The 15,371-nt window shown below is 35.5% G+C and overlaps 1 protein-coding gene across 3 annotated transcripts in view; it reads left to right on the forward strand.

The window, feature by feature from the left end:
* SPAG16 (sperm associated antigen 16) overlaps nucleotides 1–15,371 on the forward strand; it is a 419,391-nt gene that overhangs the window by 25,129 nt on the left and 378,891 nt on the right. For all 3 annotated transcript variants that reach the window (XM_072875058.1, XM_072875060.1, XM_072875061.1), the window contains exons 8-9: nucleotides 555–624; nucleotides 6,171–6,322. In XM_072875058.1, the coding sequence (XP_072731159.1) occupies nucleotides 555–624; nucleotides 6,171–6,322 (222 nt within the window). The remainder of the gene's footprint in view (nucleotides 1–554; nucleotides 625–6,170; nucleotides 6,323–15,371) is intronic.

Raw genomic sequence — 15,371 nt, forward strand, 5'->3', positions numbered from 1 at the left:
CCTATAGGAAAAGCAAGGTTGCTCTCCAAATACAGTTATGCTGAATCAGGAGTACAAAACATAGAACAGTTCCAATGTTATGACATTTCAGGAACATCTGTAAGAGCTATCCAGTTATGAACTGTACGCATCCTGGAGCGATGGCTTTTTTGTAATGCACAATGCCATATTTTGTGGCATTTTCTCATGACAAAGTTGTATGTCATATTGTGCCATTAAGTTAAAGATCAATCCAGTGATAGCAGTGGTTAAAAGTTGATGGTGCAATAAGAGTCCTAGTATTCTATGTCTGCGTTGCTTTAATAGAGCTGTAAAAGTATTTTGAGAGATTCTGGATGGCTTGTATTTTATCACATTGTTTCACTGGGCCTTTCCAAAATCTTGAATTAGGAGTAATGTTTATAACTTAGAGGCAATAATCGGAAAATTCAAAAATTATAGATGGAATTTATTACTTAAATATGCAGGCATAAATGCTGTGTGTTGTGAACAGGCAGTTCAAAAGCAACATTTTCATATTGCCTCTTTTTGTTCTTTCCTCTTTTTAAAATTAGGTTACAGGTTTGCAAGCCACATTACAAAATTTAGAGTCTGGATGTGCTATTCAGATTCCTGTGACAAAAGGTAAAATATTCCCATCATCAAGCTCAGACTGCTTATGGGTTGTTTGTTGTTGTGATGCATTTCAAAATCTGGTGTAACAGTAAATAAAAAATACTTCCACTATAAACATTTTATCAGCTCTCCTGGTGACAGAGCAACAGTTTTATCATTTGAATATTTATTCTAAAATGTATCCACTAAAGGACAGTGAGACTGCTGATGACAACATGGAATATGTGAGTAACTATGGAAGGACTTTGTGAAATCTACTTTGAAATCTACTTTGTGTCTGATTTTGTTATTTTATTCACTGATACTCTTTTTATGTGAGTGTTCTTTTTCAGCTCCCTGTAAGAAGCTATATATGGTGGTCTGGAAACATTTTGAAAATACTGGTGTTATGAAATCCAGCCTCTTGTTTTGGCTTGTCTCATTTTAACAGGAGGTTGCGAAGGCTATACAATACCTGCTGGAATAATATCTTTATCTGTCTGGCACTACACTACTTCCGTGGTGTTTTGAATAAATGTTTAATTATTAAATTATTTTTCTAACTCCATGAGAAAAAAACCTAGCACCTCTGGTTTCCTAAGTAAATGAAGCCCATGCTATCACATTCTTTGTGAGCATCACTCCCACTAATAATTGTGAACCTGTTTTCCAATTTCATCTACGTTTGACAGTGAGATAAGTCTCAAACCAGGTTTCTAAAAGGCTCCTGAAAATAGGTGAGACAATGAAAAAGGGAAACAGTGAGCCTTACCCTCTTTGACAACAGGGTATTTGCACGAGAAGGGGATGTCGCACCTGCCTTAGTCATGAGCAGAACTCCAATCAGAGATTGCAGATTATTTGACATTAGAGAACCCCAAATTTCTCAGCCACATAGATGACCAGGTATCAGATATTATACAACTTCCAGGTGAAGCATTTGTTGCAATTAGGACATTTTTAAATATCTGTTTCTTTTGTGTTTTTTTCAGTGTGTTAAAGGCCTAAACTTCCTTTTGCACTGGTAATTTACCCCAGGTAAAAAGCCACTGAGTTACCCCAGCCTTTGACAATCAAGGTTCATTAGTTCCCACATTCATGGAGTTAATTCCATTGTGTAAAATTCCTGCAGAAAAGGCAAGGCTGAGAAGAAGAATAGTAGCCACATAAAGTTTTTTGGTTTCTTTTTGGATTTGTAGTTGAGTGAAGAGGGTAGCAAGCATTTCCTTGCCTATTAAGATGGCTTATTCACTATTAATGCAGACATTTCAACTACCATCCTGATCTTTGCTACTGCCTGCCTATTATAAGCATAGCATATTCGGTTTCATTTTTTCCTTCAAATTCTATCTACTGTAGGTTGAAGCAGTTGGTCTCCTAAATTGTCGTGAATTGCTATGAGCACTGGCCTGAGATCTAATTATATGAAAGATGCCCCTCATCCTAGCTCAGGTCTTGGTTTCCATGCAGCAGTGGGAGGCTTCCATAGCTGAGGAGTCCCTTGGAGCACGCCCTACTACTTTTCTAAACTACTGTTTAGTTAAGAGCATAGCTGCTTTCATTTCTGGGAGAACCTGGAAGGATTCTGTAGTCTTACCCAGTATAAACTAAGCTATAATTTTAATTTGGTACACAAGCAAATAGTTACTAAACTAATAACTTCTGTAAGTATAGACTTCATATGTGTTCATACAGTGGAACACTGAAGTACAGGCAGCAAGGTGCTTCAGTGTTCACAGTGTCTTTCTGGTTTTGGATTCTGATGCCTCTTTTGTATGAATTAGTATTGTACTCCTCAGGAATGCACATTTCAGGCCCCCAAAATACCTTTCCGTGGCTGTATGTACTGGATATGCTCTGCTGTAGTCTTTAAATCTTGTTACAACTAAAAGTATAAACCTCTGCCCCGCTAAAGAGTACAGTGCTCATTTTCATCCCACTTCAGATAGGGAGGTAGAGAACAGGCTTCTTTCTTTATGTTAGTTTAGGGCATATAGCATTCAACTTTTCATTATACTCAGACTTGAGGATATATAGTGTGGGTTTTTCCCCCATGCTAGTGTTTTACAGTATAGATGCCCCATCTGTCTCTCTTTCATATTTCACATACTTTCATTTGTTGTTTGAGTGATTCTAAAAACCACTCTCCGGCTGTTCACAGTACTTGTTTATTCTCCAAAAATCTTGAGAGCAATTTATAATACCAAAAAGTGACAAGCAGGGGAGCACTTTATAAATAATATTTAAAAAAAAAAAAAAATCACTTAGTCGCCAACACAAATTAAGCTCATCAGCCACCCACGTACTTGTACAAGCCTTAATTTGCTTCATACCCTGTGTAGCATAAATTAAGCGATATTTCAGGTCATTTCTTTCCAGTGCTTTGTCCTCTAATACTACATAATTTTTATTGTCCTCTGTAGGTCATACTCATGTCTCAGTGGGTGATATTGTCTCTTATTCAGATACTTTCTGCTGCCTCTTGAAAGATGGTCATGTTCTGTTGCCTCTTGAATTCTTATTCATGAGACAGTATAATAAAAACCTTGAGAAGCAAGCAGTGTGTAGATACTGGAGAAATGTTTGCTGCATTTTTCTCTAAATTTAAGTTCTTAGTTTGGAAGGAACCAGTGCCGTTGGACTTGCAAATATCTGCTGTAAGGAGACCTACAGCTGCATTTTTTCAGTTGTTGTCTTTTCAGGGCTGACTTTTATGCATGAGTACATTTGGTACAATGTCATTATAAGATATTGAACATTCCGATTGGCAAGGTATCATTTGCTAAGGTAAGATGCCTTTTCTGGCCAGCTGTCTGCTTTCACTGCAGTGCAGAGCACAAAGGAGTGAGAATGGCTCTTCCTGGCAGCAGGAGATTGCCTGTCACTGCTCCTGATGCTGTTTCTGTCCCACAACCTGACTTGACCGCAGAACACCTGGAATGCTGGCTTTGGCTAGAGGGCACTGAGAGTGGCTTTTAATTAGCTTTGGGCTTGCTGAAGTGTTTGAGGTTTTGAATAGTGGCAATGAGGTCCTGCACATCCAATCCATTGTGGATTTGGTTTTGTTAGGTTTCTTTTTTTGAGGGTGTCATATAGTGCATAATGAAAACAAAGGGAAGCTTCGTAGTATTCATGATGACTTTGCATTGTAAATTTGTATCTGGTGGCTAGGTAGAAAAAAATTTAATGGTAGTTAATGTTAATTTTAGGACAACTATTGTGGACTTATTACTTAGGCATTTGATGTAGCAGCTTTCAGCCTGATGCATTTCAAACAATTGAAGAGGATAACATCCCCAATATAGAGCATGTAATTTATTTACTACGGTTTTTTGCTGTCTCACTGCCAGGCTGCTGTTTAGCTTTGCAAACAGTGCTTTGTATGGAAATCCTGCAATAAAAAGTTTTCTTTAGGCATCTTAAAAATTATGTTTTAATAAGTTTTTTTTATTTCTTATTTACTTACCTTGCTTGTTTAAAGTTGGTATGAAGGACATTTAATAGTTGGAGAAGAACTAATTAAGAGTTAGGATTAGGACTCAGTCATCTTGTAGGCAGCTATGCTCACTCAGAAGCCAGCTCTGAAAGAAAAGTTGTATTTTGAGTTCAGATTATTTTTAAAAAGGATTGGATGTTTTGTGTGAGAAGATTTGCATTAAAACCTGGTTTTGTTTTTGTTTTAAATCTGGTCCTCTGATGTGGTAGCAAGATCATAGATAGAGGGATCTAATTATCAAAGAGGAATAACTGATTTATTTTTTTTTTAATTGAGGTTATTGGTGTGTATTAACAGAGCACTTGCACCCTTACTTACGGATCAAGACACAGTGTTAAGTGGTGCTCTGAAAAAAGACCACTTTTGCCTGAAGGAATTAAACAATGTTGATTGTAGCTTGCTTATAAACCTAAGTGAATGCTGCTATAACAGCTGGTTCTAAAAACATGTTATAAAACTGTTACTTGCTCAGTAAATTTCTTGTATTTTCTAAAAACAACAGCTGCTTATTTATTAGCCAATTATATTAAAAAGTTGAACTCAATGAGTTTCTTTACTCATGGTTGAATTAACTCATTGCTAAGCCTGTTAACTGCTTTTCCTTTCCCTGATCTGATGTAATTGCTGTTAGAAGGTCATGCAAAAAGAAATTTAAAATGCACCAGTTAAAGTACTTAAACCTGGTTGTCCCCGTTCCATCTACAATGCAATCAGAATAGAAAAATCTGTAAACACAAGCTGTTGACATCGTAGTGCGATTGCAACAGTTCTTTAGCGTTCTTTCTTTTTTTAATGGTTACTGACTCTTTAAGCCCTTCAACTGTCATAACTCTGTTGGTTTATAAGTATGTGTATTTCAAAAACACCAACAAACTAAATACTTTAAGCAACATGCTAGTGGGTAGCAGTTACTGAGTGAGTAGAAAGTGTTTGCCATATAAACCAATTTTGCTGTATACCATTCCTCAGAGAAAGTTGTTATTCAGGGTATCTGTGACAGTAGCTTTAACTCTTAAAGCAGGGAGAATACAGACATTTTGTTAGACCAGGCACAGTTCTTTTTATCAGTTACAGTTTTACTCAGGTTGGGTATACAGGAAGGTTTTGTGTTTGCTTAATCTGCTTTTTTTGCCTCAAGAGCGGAGAGGGTTTTTTTTCCCCTTTAAAGTCACAAAGTTTGCATTTTGGTGTCAAGGTCTTAATAAAACTATTTTACAAGAGCAAGCATTTAGAAATGTGTAGTGTGAAGTACATTTATTTCAGTCTGGATTTCAGCTGTATAATGTCTTTTTCAGTCTGAGATTTTTTTCAAAGAACTGGAAGACTGTAAGTGCCCAAATTCTGTTGGAATTCAGTATTCCATTATTTTTCCTGTAGACCCATGTACATACTACAGAGCATTGCAACAAGATACAGGGATCATAAGGGACTATTTTTGGATATGTGTGAGCCGCCAATACAAAGACTGTCAGAGAATAGTATCCTTTCTGCCAGGTCATGGCAGATGCATTGTACAATAGTCGACATGTGCTATGCTCTTCCTCATATTCCTTTCAGCCTATTCTGATGATTTACAGCTATGCTACATGCTTAGGATTTCTTTGAGTTACCTATTCATAAGTAATTCCTTGTTTGAAAGGTGGGTTGGGAGAAAGTGCAGGGAAGCAAAAGGGAATGCAGACTGTAAATCAGAATAATGCATTGGTGGTAGATATTGGATAGGATGCAGTGGGATGATCTTTCTTCTGGCTCTGAGGGAAATGAAGATTTGCATCCATTTTACTGTAACTTTCTCCTGTACTGCAAGATTCAAAATCATTGCTGCATTTTGGGGGCAAAAATCTAGGGTATCATTAGGTAAGCTGAAATAGATCACACCAAAATAATTTGTGGAGTAGAGTTATATGTAGTCTTGGAATATTTTATATGGATGGCACAGTAACCTTGAATATCTTTTTATTTAAAGTGGTATTTCTTTTAGAATTTCGCATGTCTAGCTAATATTAAGTAAAGAGAGACCTTCCAGAAGAGTAAGTAAAAAATGCATTCTGATGATATTTTTGTTGGTTTTATTTTATAGCAGGCCATGAATGTCAAAGGAAGAAAGGGCTGGAAGGTCCCACCCGGAAAGCTCTTCAGGAAGCCAGGCAGCAAAAAATCCTTGATGCTGAAAGCTCTTCATCTGATCCAGTCAAAGATGCAGAGAAGAAGACAGGGAAGAGATATCCAAAGGTATGCAGCGTTCTTTGCAGTTGGCTCAGTATCTAATCCAAAGTACACTTTAAACTTTTGCTAAGCTGTGGTGAAAAACGCTTCTCCAACGTGACTGAAAAGTGTGTCATGCAGTGACAGATGTTTAGTAAAAGTAAATAGGACAGGTAGGTAACACTTTTTAATGTGAGTTTCTATTGCAACTAATTTTTCAGGGAATAATAGGAGCTTTGATTAGTTGAAGCTGGCAAACTACTTTTTGAGTCTGATGTAATCACCCTGCAGAGGAAGAGCACTGGCTATAAATGCTTGTTGCTCTGTTAAGTTTCTTTTGTAACTGGCGAAATCCTGACCTATTCTGTAAAGCTTATAAACTTTTCAAGCATTTCAACCTGTTTCAGCTGGGTCTAAAAGGTATAACATCTGGGAGACTAAGGGCAATAAATTGGTGATTTCTTAATAGTCAATGAAAGTTTCTAAACTTGAATATACCAAAGGTGTGTTGCTGTTTCAGTTTGGAAGTTGTGCAAAATCAAAATTAATTCCTGATTTAATTTTTTTTATTGTTGAAAGGAATTTGTTTTCTTTACTTTATTCTACTTGGTTTGTTTATTGAGGTTGCATTTTGGGACTATGTAACAGTGCTTTTTAATTTTCCAAATCAAGGGTAAGCATTCTAATATCTAAAACTTCTTAAAGCTCTTAAAACTGTTACACTGGCCTGTTTTTGTATGAGAACCACAGAGTTTAAACTGTTTTTTGAGAAGAAAAAGAAGCTTTAGTTTATGTTGATGTAGTCAGAATCAGCTTCAGTCTTTCCTTTCCCTGTCTCCACAAGAATCCGTCCATGGTGGTTTAGTTTTTGTATGTTTGTCTGTTTTTGCAAGGGCATTTCTTCTGTCTGACACTGGCAGTGCACCTCTCCTCTGACAAACTTACCATTTTATTTCTGTTTTCATCCCTTTTCATTCTCTTGAACCTCCAAATAAAATAATAAAAAAAAAATCTCTATTCTGTTGCTTTCTGAAACACTTCTCGCCACATATTGGAAATAACGCTCTATACTGTCTCCCCGTCTATTAGTATCTGAGTATGACTGAGGTACCTGCCAGTCAGTCCATCTCCACTTTCCCTGTTCTTCATTCATGGTTAGAAACTTCCATCTTTGAGTCTTAGGTATCTCTTCATTTCATTGTGACTTGTGAACAGATGAGTATTTCTTGGCTTATGAAATCTTATTTTTTTGTTCCTCTTCTGAAGTCATCAGGATTTTTATAGTCAACTTCAGTGGAGTTATGTTTCACCCCCAGAATATATAAACTCTACACAGGTAGTATGCCTGTCTGGCTCGCTCTTGTGCTTTGAAATACATGAGCACTGTTAGTTGACTGGTTCTGGCAAGCATCTGTGTTTCTGCAGATCTTATGTTTCCCAAATGAGTCCTACCAGAGGCCCTGATGTCTTTATTTAATCAATGGATTAGAAAACTGGAGTAGCTCCAGAAATAAGACATCAGAAAATATGGGCATGTTTGAATGTACTGGATTTTACCGTGGCTAAGCAATAATGTAAAACTTTAGGTGTGAGACTAAGATCTTTTCCAACAATGGTACAATACCTTTTTTCACTTTGAATTTCCTGGGTTTATTATTTCTAAATATTTCCTTTCCCCTAACAGGATACTATCTTAGATATCGCATGTGAATTGTCTTATTTTTTAGGCTGTTAGAAATAAATGGCAGTGGGAACGATGAGTCTATAGAGGGCGAAGGGGTGAGATAAAGTTGTGTTTGAAACAAAGATACTCACAGAACTCTGTCCTGTAGTGCACACTTATTAAACTGCAGTTCCAATCTAAGTTTTTTTTTTTAAATAGGGCATTCTTACTCAACAGTTTAGTTGTCTGAGTGTGTGTTCCAGTCAAAAGGATTAGGTATAAAAGAGCGCCTTGCCTTCCTTAGATCATTTGATGTGATACTTGGAATCAAACTTCTGTGTGGTGCCTCATCTCCTTTGACCTATATCAAAAGATTTTTTAAACTCTGCTGTGTCTTATGTGGCTTATATTCTTTCTTTCAATGATTCAACATGGCAACGTCTTTATTGAAGAGTGTACCATAAATAAGAGCCTTGTTCTCATTTACAATAATGAAAGTAACACTTGAAATGTGTTTTTAGGGGGTAAAATTGACTTACACATAATCAGATTAAGACTACAATTCATTTAAGTTCTCTTCATACCACAAGGGAAGTAAGAGTCAGAGCATAAATTGATCAGTTCCATGGAGTTCAGGTGAGGAATATATAGAAGAAATAAAGGCAATTAAAAATCATGTATTCAAACAGTGCATTTATGACAAAATACAGGAGAAGAAGAAAACAAAGTATGGGAAGTCTAGGTAAAATTCACTGTCAAGTATTGTTTAGCTCTTTGCCGTAAATGCAAGTGCACACTTAAAGCTTACAAAAGTTCAGAATGAACAGTTTATCCAATTTTAAAATTTAGGCATTTGGATTATATCATGTTCAGCAAAAAGCAAATATATTGCTGTGAAATTGTATCCTTGAGACAAATTTATAAATGTTTGTATTCACTGTACAGTTACATAGGAGTGAACTATGGTGATGAAAATGATTTAAAATCTTTTCTGGGTCTTGTAGCTAAATAATGATCTAACAAATGCCTGTGCTTACTTTTAAGTAGATGCAAATATGACTCATAGCTGAGCTAAACATTTACTTCAAGGACAGACACGTGTTGTGTTATTGTAATATCCTGTAAAAGCTGACACGGAATTTAAAACGTAAGGTCCCTTTGATATGAAGTTTATCACTGAAACAGTGAAAAAGCAACGGGAATTTTTCTGAGAGAATGTATTCTCCTGATTTTAAAATCTTTGTTACAAGACTCAGTTAAATTATACAGTAACAGGCAATTAGGCTAAACTGTTTACATATCTAGCCCTTAATAAGCCAGTATCAATAGCATAAATATTCTTAGATTAAGAATATGCATAGAGTACTGCTTTAGACGTTTAAATTAATTAAAATGCACTCACAGGTCATTAAAATTGTAGAGAACCTTTGGTAATGTGATTTTCATTAGCCTGTTGAAATATACTTTTCCTATTTTTATATTTTTATTCTCTCAGGTTCCTCACAGAGTACATTCTGTTTGATTGCTTTTATTAGTTATTAGCAGGGCAATTGCAGCTTCTTTATGTTCAGTAAATTCTATTTCCACATATGATGTATTATAATGCAATTTCATTTTCTGAAATTTTATTCTGTGTAAAACTTTTATCAAAAGGTGCATCAGACATTGCTGGAGTTGATGCATTATCTGTTTCTGTGGAACAGATTTTGGAATTATGGCCAATGGTATATTAAAAAAAGAAAGTAAATTCCAATGATCATACAAACACAATAGCTTTTGTAATTAATAAGACTTTGGGTCGAAATATCACATGTATACATGTATAAGACCCACGTTTCTCCTCAGTTCTATGGAAGAAAGCATACAAAATTTAGAAGAAGTACTGGTTCCGTGCTCTAAAACAGAAGGGAGGCTAAAACCAAATGATTACTTAATGAGATTATTGAGCTTGAATATAAATGAGCACAGGAATATTGGGACAGAATTGGAAAGATGAGGTCCGAAAGTAGGTAGGAAGGGTCGTAAATGAAATAGGTAATCATTTTGTGTTTGTCATAAGGTTACTAAGAAAGCACTGGTTTGATATTCAGTAGAGAAGATGACCAACAGATAATACTGCGAATACTTATTTCTACAGTCCTTCACTGGTATAGTAAAACTCCAGACAGATAGCTAAGAAAATTAATACCAGTTACAAAGATATAAGACAGTAGTCTAGAGAAGGGAAAAGAAAATACAGTGTCTGTATTTCAAATGAGATAAAGTAAAAGCTAAGAAATTATAGACTAGACAGCATAACTTAAATTCCCGAAGAAATTTGTAATGAATAAATGAAATTTTACTGAACATCTGGAAGAAACCAGGAAAAGAAGTAACAGTGAAAATGAATTTGCAGGGAAAAAATGTTTTAATCCAGTCTAAACTGCATCTATAACAGGATAAGAGGTCTGATGCATAGAAGAGGAGTAGTAAATGTTGTAACTTTATCTTATTCTTAAGATATAAGATCTCTTATGTTTTTAATAAGGCTTTGGATACTGTCTCACAGATCATTCCTATTAGCAGCTGTGGAAATCTGGCCTGACGGAAACTTTCCTAAATTAATGGAAACAGATTGGAAATTTGCAGATATATTGAGTAGGCTTTTGCTGGGATATGTTGTCATTAATGATCTGGAAAATGGAACAGAAAATATGCTGATGAAACTTGCAGACCAAGTGAACAGGGTTTGGTGGGGGTGGAACTGCAAGCGCAATTGAGGACAGGAGTACAATTCAAAACTTGACCTATTGGAGAATTGATCTAAAGACATAACATGCAATGTAAGAAAAGGTACAAAACTCTACCTTTAAAAAAAAAAAAGATCAAATGTACAAATGCAGAACAAGAAGATAAGAAATAGTTGATCAAATAGCTTTTATTTAGAATAGGCTCTAGGGTTTGTTGTGTAAAACAAGCTTAGCATGAGTCAACAATGACATGATATTGCAGACTAGCTGAACACTGTGCTGCAGTGTAAACCAGGAATATTGTGTGGAGGATGTGGAATATTCTTCTTGCTTTGTTCAGCTGGCATGTAGCTTTGGATGCAGTATTGTGTTCAGTTTGATCACAGCTCTTCAGGAAACAAGTGGAGCATCTACAATAGAGCAATAAGAATGATTAGAAGGCTATGAAACATAACTGTCAAAGAAAAGGTGAAAAGTGAAATTGCAGGATCTACAGAAAAGAACACTAAGGGGAGACAGGATACATCCTTAAAATAGAAAAGAATTCTGTTTTAAAAAAAATCAACAAAACAACCTGTTAGAACAAGTAGTAATAAATTAGAAATACAATAAGAAAGATTCAGATTACATATTAAGCAAAATTTATGGTAGTACATATAGTGAAGCACTGGAATAGATTGCCTAGGGAGTTTGTGTTATTGGAATAGGATAGACAGATTTTTCTGAGGAATAACATAGGTGCGGTGTCCCCTTGGGAAAGGGCAGGTACTGATTGACCAGCAGAGGATCTGTTTAGCTGTCTAGCTGTCATTATTAGTTTGATTTCCCCCCAAAAATTGTACTTAAGGGAAGAAACTTTCTGCCTACCTTGCCCTAAAATAGCAGGCCATTTCTAACTTTCTAGTAAAGAATAGCAATATCAAAATAACTTTTTTATAATTCCCATTAGACTTGATGGCTGGGGAAAGGGGAAAGCCTCACATTAGTGCCTGCAGATGGGAAAGCCTTCGGAAGATATGCCAGCCAGCAAAAGTGTATTTGTGAACTGATGAGCATGACTAGCTCTAGAGCAAGTACAGCATGTGCAGCTTCCTGTCCAGCGGGACTGTCATCACATACGCAGTGGGAGCTGGTGTTATTGCGGTCATAGTGGGTATTAAGCAGCAAAGAATATGTGTCTTTAGAATATGATGCCTCTTTACTTCTACTTACGGAATTAATGTTCTGTGACTCAAATGTTAAGAATATGATCCAAGATTAACTGTGTATGTAAGCTAAAAAGTGTTCTTTAGTTGATTTTGATAGAATTTAATTTAAAAGGATTACATATTTTGTTAGGCAATACTTTATTTTTTTAAAAAACTACTATAGACTTGAAAATGGTGAAAAGAAAAAACTTATCTTTAGACAAAATCCATGCTTTTGTTTTAATTTGTGTATGATATTCTGTATGTAATAGATGATGTGATGATGGCTTTAGTTTTAGGCTTTGCCTAACCATCTGTTTTTAAATGACAGACCTACATGGAGAAAATAAGAAAATGTTTAAGAATGTTAGCTACAAATAAAGCTGTATATAAAAAAAATATTCACACATCTGTAAGAAAAATTTATAAAAGACAACATAGATAAAATTTGCCATCCATCATTGCAGCTTTGTTAAATCAAGACACCCAAAGCTGTGCATTTCTCGAAATAGATTGTTTGATATTTGAAGCCATTAGTTCTTGATAAAATTACCTTGCAGAGCATCCAAAGGGTTTCTGTGTGCTAGAGAACATTGCTTATTTTGAGTCATTACATGCTGCTAAGAATAATAAAATAAGAGGCCCCCGAGACTGAGAACAAATACAGAAGAATGTTGGAAAGTAAGATGCATTTGATCCGAATTCTAATTGTAGATATGCTTTGCATATTCATATATTTCTTTCTGTAGTTGAGTGTAAATAGTGACAGATTTTAGAATAATAGTCTATCTTCTGTGAGGCTGTGAATCTCACTCTTGCTATAATCATTTGCAAAAACTGCTGATAATAAAATTGCTAATTTTGTATATGCAAATGCTTCAATTTCCTGGAAGAGAGACCTACTGAAATTGTATTTAATTTAAGGAAAAACCTTTGAATGTTGCTGAGAAAATGTTAAAAATATAAAGAATTAATAGAAATATAAAAATATAAAGACTTTAAAATGTTTGTTTCTCTTTATTTTTATTGATAGCTGTTGCCATTGCTATCTTCCTCAGGACCGACAGCCCTGTCAAATGGGGAGAGTTGGGAATTGTGTTGTGCATAAGGGTTTCCTTTATCCCACAGAAGTTCCCGCAATGCTGTCCCTTGTTCACGTTGGGCTTTATGATGGGGTTTGACTTTGCATGATTTAAGAGGGAACTTGACAACGGAACACGAGCCTCCATACAAAGCACGCGCAGCAGGTGGTGGAACGATGCTTGTATAACTGTCAGTAATGTCAGCATTGTTTAGCATTTAAGAACATAATTGAGTAAGTTCATTAACTCTGGAATAACGCTTTGCTTTCCCTTTAATTAAAGGGTCAAGACCTTAAAATTTCTCTTGGAAATCATTTGGGAATTTTGGAGGGGTCAAGGAGGAGAATGGTTCAGTTGTTCTTGTTCCTTCACTAACAAACGTATAGAGTGCTTACAGTACATTTTTTGAACGTGCTCAGGTGAAATACCACCACATTGGATTCGGCCAGTACAACTTCTCTCAGTAACTGTGCAATTATAAGGCTCTTTTGACTGACTGGCTTTTTCCGAGGTGTCTAATCTTTTAAAGGAAAGAGAAATCACTAAGTAGCATTAGAATGCAGTGCACAAGACATAGCAATGCACCCTTGCTTGGGTACCTTGGTTACGATGTTATTGATGCAAAGTTCATTACACTTGAAAAATGTCGATGGTTTTTTAAGAAGGGAACTTTTTTTGTTTGAGGGGGAAAAAACTAAATTCCACAGAAATCTATTTCCAGTTATAATTCTTCTGTTATTTAAGGTCAGTTTCATTATAAAACTTTTATAATGCAAGAGGTGGGAAGAGCTATGTAATAATTTTGGAACCCTGTATATGTAGTTTTAGTTTCCAATACAACAAAGCAATGATCTGGTTTGGTATTTTGGGGTATTGATAAAATACGTATAAAATGTTAATTTGTTAATTGTAATTGATATACACTTGCAAGTCAACTTTCAGAATGGTAAATGTTTTTGAGCTGGGGAAATAATCACCACTATATTTTTAAAGAAATATTTTTCCAGAAGAAACATTTGCAATATAAAATTCAGCAATGAACTTACTTTGGTGTTCAGGGATGTGTTTAAAAGGAAGGGCAATATGTGAACTACTGCATGATATACTTACAAAAAAAAAAGTAGATTGAATGAGGCCAAAGTTAACAATACTAATTGTTTTTTGTTTTTCCATTTTAATGTAGTTCAGCTTAACTTACTCATGCATAAAACTGGATCCCTTTCAAATTACTGCAATGTGATTGAAATACGAAATAAGCACTCAGACCCCTAAAATCTGGAAGGAAGGGCTCAGGTGCTCACTAACTGTGGTATTTATATTTTAAATTAACTATTCTATACTAAGTTATGGATTTTGGTATTTCAGTCTTTTTTTCCAATATTTAAACAAAGCCTTTGCATATGTAAACATCACTTTAAGGAAAATGAAATTCAACATTAGCGTTTAGTTTTCATGGTAACGAATCTCTCTAACATACCATAAGTACTCTGGCAGGAACATGCACTGCTCATCGTGTTCAGGGTTGTTTGTTTTGTATATTCAAACAGTACTTCTGGGAGTCGAAAGTAAAGTCTTAATTGTTTTTGTTTGAATACAATGAAATGAAATAAAATGCTAAGACTGTATTCCAAACAGTTTATGAATTAATAATCAGACTATTTCCTCCAGAAAATTTAATTATTTTTCACTGGAGTGTCACACACTATGAAGATAATGTTAATGGGTCGCAGGACTTTTCAAAATTGGATTTCTAGTTTGAATCTAGGCCTGACAAGTTTGATCGTGATTAAAACTTTGTTGAATAAGCATGGATTTGTTGATCTTGTCTTCTCTTACATGCAATAACCAAAGTGAAATCTGTCAGCAGGGAGACTGAGGTCTGACAGAGTACTGAAAATTTCTAATCTCCTTGGTCTTCAGGAAAAACATGCGTGGGTTGGATAGAAGCTATTGCTGGTCTTTGTGTTGTCTGAGATCCTTTGAGGTTGCTGCCCTCCACCCCCATTCATACTTTCTTTGTCCTTACCACCAGCGCATTTTATACAGATCACTGAACAATTGTCAAATGGTAACACCTTCGCTCCTGTCAAGTAAGGGTTTTGCTTTCCTGAGGAAAGGTTCCTTGGTGAAGGAATTCTGCTGGAAACTAACCTGTAATGATGTATATACAGGTGGGGTGTTTATGCCACTGGAACAGAAATAATTTCAGAGTGATATTTAGACAACAGAGGTGGATCAGATCTGCTGCTGCTAAATGCAACCACTTGTGTAAAGCACAACTGTTAAGCAGTGTACCCTCTACAACAGGAAACAATTTTGTGGACGCGTTAAGAATGTTTTCATGTTATATTGCAAAAGTATTTGTGTTTATATTAGTGCAGTCTAATGTCTTACTGTGGAGTTTGGTCATGATCT

Source organism: Ciconia boyciana, chromosome 10, assembly GCF_034638445.1.
Source record: "Ciconia boyciana chromosome 10, ASM3463844v1, whole genome shotgun sequence".
NCBI lineage: Eukaryota > Metazoa > Chordata > Aves > Ciconiiformes > Ciconiidae > Ciconia > Ciconia boyciana.